The 11,783-nt window shown below is 33.3% G+C and overlaps 1 protein-coding gene across 1 annotated transcript in view; it reads left to right on the forward strand.

Moving 5' to 3' along the window:
• The window catches only part of LOC119066962, a 135,419-nt gene extending 124,201 nt beyond the window's left edge, over nt 1-11,218 (forward strand). The window contains exon 7 of the mRNA XM_037169694.1: nt 4,798-11,218. Within this exon, the coding sequence (XP_037025589.1) occupies nt 4,798-4,946 (149 nt within the window). The 3' untranslated portion in view covers nt 4,947-11,218. The remainder of the gene's footprint in view (nt 1-4,797) is intronic.
• The last annotated feature ends 565 nt before the right edge of the window (nt 11,219-11,783 follow it).

The following is an 11,783-nucleotide window of genomic DNA, read 5'->3' on the forward strand; positions in this document are numbered from 1 at the left end:
GGCTCAACCAGTATAAAATAATTATCCATATCAGATGTATGTATCTATCGTGCATTCAGTTTAATATGCAAATACTTGAGTGTGAAATCTAGTTAAGAGTCGGAAATGCTGCAACCATTCGAATATATCTGGACATCAAATACAATTTATACTAACATTAGATTGAAATTATTGCGAAATTGAATTGTTTTCTCATAAATAGATTGCTTATTTGTTACGACGAAATATAGTGTGATTGCCTTTGAATATTGTAAATTACAGTTAATATGTAAATGATGTATTAGGGAGATTCAATAAATCCGGTTCTCCCTTTGTCGAGACGTTCGCATCACTCACTCTTGTAAAACTCATTACTGACATATACTTCCAATTACACTTTCATGTTCTTGGATATCCTCAGGCAGACGACGAAATTATATTTTTCATCCTGAAGTACCAAAAACGTCACATACACTCACCAAATTTAGTACCAAAAGAGCAACATTCTCCCCTACTCTCAATTCTCATTCCCGCTTATGTCATTTTCGATCCTATGTTTATTATTTCCCAGGTGTGTCAAGTCGTTGTATGCACGCGAATATAGTTTTTTCAGTGTTTTGTGACAATCCATTCATACGGATGTCTTTCGGCATTCATATGAATTGCTTATTTTTCGACATTTGTGTGAATGCATGCATACGGAGCAGACTTCTTTAGGCATTCATACGGATTGCTTTCGGCATTTATTTTGCACTGCTACAATGTGCTGTTCAGTTTTGTTGTTATGTTTTGTTCGGAATGTGACTTTGGTACTCCAGGTTGGAAAATAGTATACATATCAAAACGGTGTGTTTTCGACCCAGGTATTATTCGAACCACGGACTAAAAGTCTCTATTTAACGTATTCGATTCCACACGCTAATCTTCTCTAACGGTAAAAAAGACCTCAGTCCTAGGTACGACCCCATGAACAAATTGACGCTATATTTAAATTTTAAAATGAAAAATTAGAATGAACCAAACAACGATTGTCCCATTTACAATAATTGTATGCACATTACATCGTGGACGAGTGAAGCGAGTGTTGCTTGAAAAAGTACTATGTAACTTTTGATGCTAATTATTGACGAAAAGTTGAGAAAATGAGGCAAATTCCTTATTTTTCTCCATACGGAACATAAATATCTTTCGGTTTATATTGCCCACCTAATTTAAGGGACTTAACAAAATTAGAATTCTGAGTCGCACACACTACGTGAAATCAAAACAGTCATTTGTTAAAACGTATATGTAAATCACGTACAATTCGTCTCCACTTAAACGTTAAATAGATCTAGAAAGCAGGTGGCTTCCCTCTGTATCCTAGAACTCTGTACCAAATTTCACCAAATTTTACTAAGAAATTCAACAAATTTGGAGAAGATTTAGTTAAATTATTTTCAATATTAGGTCCTGGACAGTGTGGTACTAATTAAATTATGTGCAATCACATCAATATCCAATTCAATTTTATGCGCCGGTCTCCAGTGGAGACTCTCTATGTATTCATTCTACAGGAAATAATCTGCTCCATGTGGAAGCTGTACTGAAATTTGATACGACAAACTATTCAGCAACTATTCTAATAAAAGTTAAAAGACCATTGCAGAAAACATTATCAGGTGCGAGACAATTTTTTTGCTCCCTCTCTAGTACCTCAAGCGACTTTTTGCACCTAACAGTGATTTTTACAAAGGATTTTTTGTACGTAAAAGACGTGTTTAGTCTAGTCGATGCTATGTCATTATTTACTAATTAAATTTTCTGTGTGAATCAATGAAAACTTTTGTTTCATTTTTTTTCTCTCCTTCTTGAATGCTTCAGTCAAAACATGAACTGCTTTTTCAACTTTTAGTTGATTTAAACTCACAAACAATTTCATTTACATTTTTGTTTGAAAGGAGTAATCTAAATTGTAAACAAATCAAAAGGCCACATTGTGACGTGAATGTGAATTTTTTCATTCCATTTTCTAGACAAAATCTATTTAGATTTGATGTGCATTTACAACTCGCATGCTAAAACAAATATACAAGGAGGATATTTCATAGATATATGTCGAAATAATACAAAAAAAAATCTCTGCTGTTACATGAACGAAATGAAAATAAATATGAGTTCGAATGAATATCACCCAGTAACGACCAATTTATGATATGAAATTTAAACAAACAACGTGAAAACCAATTTCAATAAACAAGAACTGGATTAAAATTTTATCGAAATCAATAATCAATTCTCTACGTATATCCATAACTCTCGATTGTATGTACATTACACATACAGTTCATTTCGTGTTTTGTATCTGAATATGAACATCTGAAAATTCGAATGTAAAGTGGATGGTAGTAGAGTGTGGTGTATATTACACTCTCAGTTGAAAAGCATTGGGAACAGCATACAGGGAAAAAAAAAGTTTTAATAATAATTCCATTAGAATATTGAAATGAAAACATGAAAGTATAGACAAGTTTTACATCGAAATATTGTTTCAACAATGCAAATCACAACACAGAGAGAGATTGTTATTTTTCTGTGGGGAAAAAAAATTGCAAAATAAATAAATGTTACGTTTTTGAAGTTGACGGAATTATAATGATGTTGAAAACTCAATTTCAATATTCGAACTCAATTTCACCATTTTCGATTTTCAATCGAAATAATTCGGTCATTCATTGATCGAATAATGTGTAGGTAGATACGCACGATTCCCATCATAATTCATATGACTAAAACATTTACCTAATCATACATGATAGATAACGTGAATTGTTCAAGAACCCTCAAAAGCCATGACATCTAATGTAAAATGTAGACGTACGTACACCCATAAAGTCTTACAATGATATGTGTAAAGCGAATGGTCTAAGAATCCTTGAAGCCACGAATCAATAGACGTACTTAGTACTTATTATTCATTGGTTTCTGACGTTTGACCGAGGACTAGCTATGAATAAATGTAACATTATTTCGACATTATTTCAAGCGAAAACATATTTATAGGAAAAAGTTTATCGATTGACTGATGATATACTTAATGATTACCATAATATGTAAATGTGATAAGGGATCAGTTACATTAAATTTGTCTGACAAATGATATGAATATTGAATGAACCGGAAGAAAGTTGTTTTCATCACTTTCATAAGAAAAAAACGTCGGTTGGTTCTTATGTCTTTATCTTTATCTACGTGGGTATGGGAAAATATTGAAAAATTCGGAGTACAGTGTAGCACTTTAATGATATCATGGAATCATCAAGTTTTCCTTTCTCAAGTAGATTAATTAACAGATGAATATCGGGGCGTAACTTGAATTTTTTCAGTCCGTATGCAGTACCTAAGCTCCCATTGGTGCTGTGGTGCTTGACGTTATCAACACACCAAGCATGTCAGTTCGGACAGTATGTCATAAAAACATACGCCGGACAATTAAAAATGTTTTTGTGAACGGCGGTTGTCAAGTAGAGCTGCTATGCTTGATGTGTTGACTCAATAGTGCTACTAATGGTTATGATGATTTCTTGCTGAATATGAAAGGGTACAAAATAATCACACAAATCTTTCCACGTAAAATAAACATTTTACAATCCTCCAATCAACACCAGTAAATTTCCATTCAGCTTATGCAAAGGGTCTACGTGTGTAACTTGCTGCGGGTAATGTGAAATTAATTCGGAATCGAATGTAAAATTATTGCTGTGACCACAAAATTCTTAGTAAAGACAACACACAATGAGATTTGTATCCAAATCCGATGAAGTCTATGTTATAATCCCCTACTTTTGATGCGAGTCGTGATTGAATCCTAACGCTTCAGTCGTTATTAAACCGATCGAAATCATAGATTAAAGAAGAATTTGGAATCTTTAATGTAACCAACTGCAGGACTTATGTGTAAAGTACCTCACTTTAACAATTTTATTGGTAAAGTGCGGTACAGAAAAAGTAAATGAAAGAAACTTCGTCAGATTTTGTGGACACAAACTTACTGAAAGTTTGTGTATGCTATTAATTTGTCGAAAGTTTCAAAGCAGCTCATAAAGTTTCCATAATGAGATACAGGTATACGAAAAGATAGTTTGTTATAAATAGTTTAACAGCGCCCCATAAAACTGTTCTACTTTGAAGAAAATCAATTTTCCTTTTCATTGCTTATGCAAACAATAAACTTCCAAATTTTACCCATAATTTCATTATTAACCATGAGCACATAAGTTTCTTCCGTTTTCCCACCCATACATTATTGACATTGAACGTTTTCTCCATTCGTTTATACACAAAATTTCCCGTTGCATTTATATGACTTTCTGAATAAATGAAGGTATCCGAAAGCATAGAGCGCGGCAGGAATATATTTATATGCTTGGTCTGCTTATAGTGAACCCCATCAAAATGTACACCAAGTTTTCACCGTATATATAGAGATACATCCTTTATGGATTGCATTACTCTTTTTATCCATATATCAAAACTTTTCTAAAAGAAATAAAACAAAATATCTGATGCTCGGGCTGCGACTGCTATATCAAATGAAATAAAAGCCAAAAATGCTACATTCAGAAACGGAACAGATAATTTAACTCCCTGGGTGTATGAAATGAATGGATAGAAAAGGTGGTATACAATATTTTTTTTAACACGTTTTTCTCCATGGTGCACAGAGAGTAAAAAAAAGGAGAGCAAAAAAAAAATTGGCAAAAATAAAACATAATATCGGTCTAAGCAACGGCAAAACCTTTTATATTCATTACATTTTGTATTTTATTACATTTTCAGGTGAAAAACCAGCAGCTATGCAACATGCCAACCGTAGCACCGTTGAGGATGGAAAATCGAATTCGAATTCACTTAAATGTAAATATCAGCCACTTTGGGTTCTAACATTATTATACCTAATTTGCATGTTCAACAGAATCAATAGATGAAACTAGAGAGTGTTATGTTTTTCAGTTACTTTATTTCTTTTTTATCCTGTTTTCTGTGTACAAAGTTTAACAAGAATGAATTGAACGAAATTGCTGTATGTGTTTTTACAACAAATAGAATCAACGGAAGATAGATACACGAAAAAAAATCATCTAATAAATTAGATAAAATTTAAAACAAAATGAAGAAATAACATTCGTTGAGGAATGGAAATGGTGAATAAACTCCAAGTCGGTAAATAAAGGAATATTAAATTGGACGAAATGAAGAAGAAGAAAAAAGGTAACGCATACAAGACGTATTATATATAGATATATATCTATGTAGCTAGTTCGATTATTCGTATACTTTTTATAATAACTGGAATGATATCTCTATAACACACAGATGAATGAAGAAAAAAAAATGTTTATGACGAAAATGAAGTTTATATATAGATAGACACTAAGGAATACCTATATATACACATAATAACGGCAAAAGAAAGAAAAGAAAAATATATTAAAATTATAATTCATCCATTGAGATTCATAGATTTATTCAATCGTTATAACAATTACTTTGGGCTATGGGGGTCATGGAAAAAAAAAATTTATTGTATAATGATGATGGGAGTTTGATCAACGGTATTATAACATTCGGCGAAATTATATTTTTCTTTTAAATATCTTTTTCTTTCGTCATGGCTTCTGAAAAATGCGGATTTTATGGCGAGAGTAATGTTTGCGTAAAGAAAATTTAAATTTTCTTTAATTTTGAGAGTGGCAATCGTCATGAATGGGTGGTTGCGTCATGAATAACGGAAAATTAAGAAACATAAAATGAATCGTAATTATCGGTGGTGCTGGATTTTTGCTCTAGAGCGACCCAAGTGAATTTTTATCGAGTGACGATGATTGTTTCATTTTTTGTTAAGGGAACGGAGTGGAAGCCTACCTCGAAAAACGGCGACCAGGACTTTGACTTTCCAAACTTTATTCACTATCGTGATTTTTCGAATAGATCCGTGATTTTCCGGATATCAAAGAATTTTCATAACTTCGTGACTTTTTCTTAACTTTTCGGGACTTTCCGTGACTTCACTTCACGATACCTTTCAGTGAATTTTTGAAAATTTTTGTTATTTTAGTGACTTTTCGTTACTTTCCGGGATGTTTCGTGTATTTACGGATCTTTCCGGTATTAGCGTGACGTGACTTTTCGTGATTTTTCTTGACTTTTTAGATGACTTTATGACTTTCCGGATAAGTTTTTGACATTTTTCGGACCTGAACTACGACTTTCCAAGCCTGTTTCCCGGAAGGAACATTGGGTTTGATTTTCTTTGATTTATTGGTTGGCTTCGGAAGTGTGGAACAGACCAATAGATGATATCAAACAAGTACTTTTAAGGATTTCTTTTCAACTTCCCATAAAGCAAAAGATTGATTTTTTTTTCATTTATTCCACTTTTAAGGTGGAATTGTAATACAAAATATCTTGATTTCTTCGATTCTAGGCCATATTCCGGGCTATTGACAATTTATATCTTGATCATTCACCTCTTTTTTCGCAGTTACTGCATATTTCTCCATAGTGGGTTTTGGTTCAACGAATTATGAGCTACTACTGTTTATGGCTAGGCTCTCTCGTTTTCCTATAATTCCAGAATGTCCGAGCAGCCATTTCACTGTGATCTACCATAGGCATTTCATTGATAGACATGATTGAGTGCATCTTTTACCAAGAAAAACAAACTTAAAAGATTTCACGTTTCATACTTAAAATTCTTGAAAATGAACTCAATCAATAATTTACCTGACAAGTCAACCTAAAGTTTGCCTATTCGGATATCTAACCTGGAACACGTCATACGTCCACTACTGCAGCACTGATATCTGCAACTGACAGCTATTTGACTTCAAATCATACTAAATTCGGTCTATTGCCTGCGTCTCCATAAGACGATTCAGTTAATATTGTATGACCCGAATTGGAATGTTCCTGAACGGACGTGAAATATGAATCGTTTGAATTTCAGAACAGGGTTTATTCTAGCAATCCAATTCATCACATATTAATGCGTACGGTCTACACAGTCGCTGTAGAGACAGATATATTGAACGAACACACAAAACATATTCAAGAAGTTTTTTTAGACGACAAAATAATTTTGGGTAGTTGAATGGGCTTTCACTATCTGTATAAATTTCATTTAATTTTGTTTCATCACTCCCTTCGCAGTTTTTTTTTCTGCAAAAGGTATTTTTCTTGGAAAATCCTATCAACTAGGCAGACGACAATAACACACGAGCAAAAAGTGTGATTATGTCTGAACCGAAAACAGGTCAGTTGTTTCTCAGAATTCACTGAAATACGAGACATCGAAATAATTTCTGTCGAACCATTTTAAAGCATACAAAACATTTAAAGCACCTTCGTGGGAACGTCGATTTTCGTTAAACGTAAGCTATACCTAATGTGCATAGTTTGCCTACTCAAACTGTAAGTTTTCGGGAACGGTGTCTTCATAACGTTATTTCGCAAAGTCATTACCAGAAGTGAATCATTCCATGTATGTGCTAATGGCCCGAAAAGAAAATGATATCCATTAACGCGTAAAGTCATGTAGTCGCGAGATAAACGATTGCCACTTGGTTCATAATAACGATGATCATATACTCCTATGCTGTAAAGGTTAAACTTTAACAAGAATTTGAATCACTTCCAACTTTCGAAATTGTATTTGAAAGGAACAAAATTTTAGGATAATAAATTTTAGATAGATTTAATTACATGATACACGTTTTGTAAATTATGAACCATTAACAACACACGTACCATACTCATAAAATCAAGTAATTAATTCCATATACTAAAACAACAAATGAATGCGATTTAGTTATTATTTCAAAATAGTAGTCAGAGCAAGGCGTACTGCAACATGTTGGTTGATGCTGCTACATTATACATATATACATACGTTCAGTTGGAGAAAAATGGAAAATAGAAAACGTTCATCGCTTTTAAGAATTTGTCTCCAAATAAGATCAATCAAAAAAAAAAAAAATGCCAAAATCTTAAGTGTAAATCATCGCATGGCGTCACAGAACATTGACATGGAACATTAAGTACTTCCGCAACTAGAACTGAAAACGAACCATCTCAATATTTCATTTCTTTAATATATTAAGGTCACATAGGGCGCATGCTCAACTCGTAGTTTATTTTTGGAAAAGAAATTCCAAAAAATCCAAACAAAATTCGTTAAAATTCCTAAAATTAAATTTAAAAATTTTGTATAATATTTTTAACCCCAAATTTGTCGCAAATTAAATCCAATCACAAATTTGGTTGGGTTTAACTGTATGGCATTTTAAAGCATTTAATTCCAAAAATAAAATCCGTCATATTCGATCGCATATTCTACTCTTGGAAGGAAAAGGAACATCATTATGTGATCGCTGATCTCAACTTTGCATTGTAACCAAGCTAGCAGCCTAACTAAATTTATAAAGGTGGCAATACCGTAGCCTTTGCATTTTACATGTGCAATTGGAAATTAGTCAACTGTGTGTTTCTGCAAACAAAGAAATAAGGAGGTATTTTGACAGCGTCAAAACGAAATTTGTTTGCTAGAGAGGGCATTGGATGAACACTTAACTTTACAACATTTCCCAACTTTGTGACGTTTCATACCTTGTTATGTAAATAGTTTTCTTTACTTGTTCCGTGAATAATTGTATAATCAAAACCACACGTTTTTCATGCACTTTCATCGTTTAATGCGGACGTGCTTTTTCCCTTATTTATAAAATTGTAAATGCGATCGATTGCCAAGATTTATACTGAACTGTTATGAGGATGCCCTCCGACTATTGATTAATTACAAACAAACAACCAACAAAACATACATTTTAAATAAACAAAATCCGTTACACCTAATCATGGTCTAATTTTAATAGATGTTCTATATATGTTAATGTGTCATAAATATGTTTATGGAATATTAAGGACTTAGGTGTAATTTATCAGTGACAAATTCGTTAAATGGATACAGTGTTTGCGATAAATATTTACAGGTTTTATGGACGGCTGGCCTAGTCTAAGCCTTTGACCTTTCACATACGACAAGCATTACCTTTAGAATAGTTATCGAATCTGGTACTTAATTTGATCTAAGATTGAAATTAAATCTTTTACTTCATTTGTTTTGACATAAGTTTTTCTATATAGGACGACGTTTGGTAGTATTTATTGGTTACTTATGTCGTTGTTGTCGATTACAGATGGTTTAAGTCAGTCAAATTGATAAGTTTAGGGGATGACGTCATGCTTCTCTTGAACGAGGCAATGACGACAAAAGCAGTCGATGAGGTATTGCCTGCTCTTGTTACCGTCTGTCTATAAAGCAAATGGATTGTAAAACTGTTGAAATAAACTACTTTTAATCGAACAATGTCTCGGCTAATGTAATTCAAGCTGCTAACAACATAAGCAACAAATTTATCGTAAAAGATGAAGGTCTAAACATCTGGTAATTTAAAGATTAATTTGTGGTTTTTCGTCTTAGTATATTTCTCAAAACGAACGATAGACCGACTGATAAACTGATCTGTTACACTTTACATCCAAATAATGATGTACCGAAGATGTAACATCTCATTAATTAAACATCATAAATATTGCAATTTAGCATATTGACAATTCGGGTGTTGTACCACTGATAGCCTCACATGTATTATTTACATTTACATGCTAGACGGTTTACCTCATATGCTAAACTGTTCAAAAAACATTTATTTATTTGTAAATCAAAGCTAACAAACATTATATGCATCAATTATTTACACACATCTCGCATCATTGTTGTGTACTGGGAGCGGGTGTGTGACTGCTGTATTTATCATAATATCGCATATATATACGGATCTCGCGTTTACGAATTCATGATGATATTATTACGTGTTTTCGTTTAATTAAGAATTACTTATTACTCTGTAAATTAATTAGTTGTATAACGATATGCAAACAATTACAATATTACAATTCAAATACAAACACCAGTTCATATCGCTTTGAAGGCAATCTTATGGTTTCCATTTGTTGGATAATTTATTAACCAATCGAATGATGTTCCCTTCTAATTGATTTTACAACATGATTTAATGCTTTCGTTGGCATTGACTGGTTCGAGCTAGTTAGATGAAGAAGGCGGTTAATTGAGACTGGGTCATGACGTTACACCCTTTAATCGAAATCCGTGGCAACAATCACATCGGTACAGGAACGACAAGAAAGTCAATATACTGAAAAATAGGGAAAAGCTAAAATCTGACTTTTGTATCATACTGTAAATACACAGGGGCTGACCACCCATCTATAATTGACATCGACGTGAATCGAAAATCGAAAGTTCTATGAAGTCCTACAAAAATATCGAACAGAAATGTAGACTAAAAAGTTCCTGTTTTTTGAATTGTTGGTCCAGATAATCAATTTTGCCTGAGGGCGATATGGCGCGATGCCACACAACTCACCATTATGATGTTCATCGATGTAATGTAACACTGTAACGTGTAAAGGTTTCCATTGATATAATCATCAACGTAGAAGTGTCGTTGCAGATTCTACATTGTAGAAAGGTCTTCTAGAGGAGTTTTCGATAAGTCGTTATGATGGTGCTTTAGGCGCCACGGTAATGTTAAAGTTATCAAAAAGGATTTACGGTGAAATTTCCGTACATCGCAACAATCATAAGGAATAGTGGCGTCGAGTATATTGATGGTGAGAGAGTTAGTATTACATCATTAGAAAATGTATGGAGGACACAGCCTCTATGAAATTTCGAGGAGTAAATCAACAAGCATAGGCTTTCGTTAGGTGGAATTGAGAAAAATAATCTTGCCCCCCATGAGGAGCAAACCCAAAATCGGCGCCTATGATACGGAATAGAAAACAAGGTACTTTAAGACCAATATTCGATTTTGAGTTCAATTTTTGACTAATCACCAGGTTGGTACACTTGAAAATTTATCTTATTTTACATAATTTCATAATCGGATCTGAATTACATCGTAAAATCAATTATACTCGAAAGTTTCAAAGTCAATTTTCTTGAGAAAAACATGTCTGTATCGGAATAACGTATATTTTGGCATATTTTTTTGAATTGGAACTTTAGGCTTTTTCCACCCCCGAAAGTTTTGGATGTCCTCCCACATAACTCGGCGGTTCGCTGATGGTAAATTTTCAAAATCTGTAAAATCGTCTATCAGCGGACGCCTGAGTTTCTATAGTAAACGAATAAAACTTGCTGGAGACGATAGAGCGTGAAAAACTATGGAACAAATCCGTTATTGACGGAGAAAAAATTTTTATAGCGGAGATCGCCGTAGAATATGGGTTTGAAAATGCAGACCTCCGCCAATTGCAATAGTTTTGTATGACCTGTTACCTCAGATTAAATTTTTAACACTTTGAGGCAATAGAGGAAGGATCAGTCTAATGCCTGAAACTACGATTTTTTCTTGAAACTAGAGTTTTCAGTCTTAAAAATTGTAACGCAACAGACCGTTACTGGCGGAATCTGCCCTTGTTTTTTCATTTTTTAAATGCTACGCAGAAAATACTGCACAAATTTCGCAAGCCCCAGCGACAAACAGGACCTATAATTTCCTAACATTTTCGCTTATTTATTTTGATATTTTTTACACATATTTTTCCTTCAACAAGAGCAACAGTTCGCTTAGGCATTTGTACATTCATTTAAAAGCGGATGAAGTATATAAGCTTACGGCTTACACACGCATATGATGCGTGTATATTGTGAAGAAAGTATTAATAACAGTAACATC

The sequence above is a fragment of the Bradysia coprophila genome, chromosome IV, assembly GCF_014529535.1.
Source record: "Bradysia coprophila strain Holo2 chromosome IV, BU_Bcop_v1, whole genome shotgun sequence".
In the NCBI taxonomy this organism is placed as follows: domain Eukaryota; kingdom Metazoa; phylum Arthropoda; class Insecta; order Diptera; family Sciaridae; genus Bradysia; species Bradysia coprophila.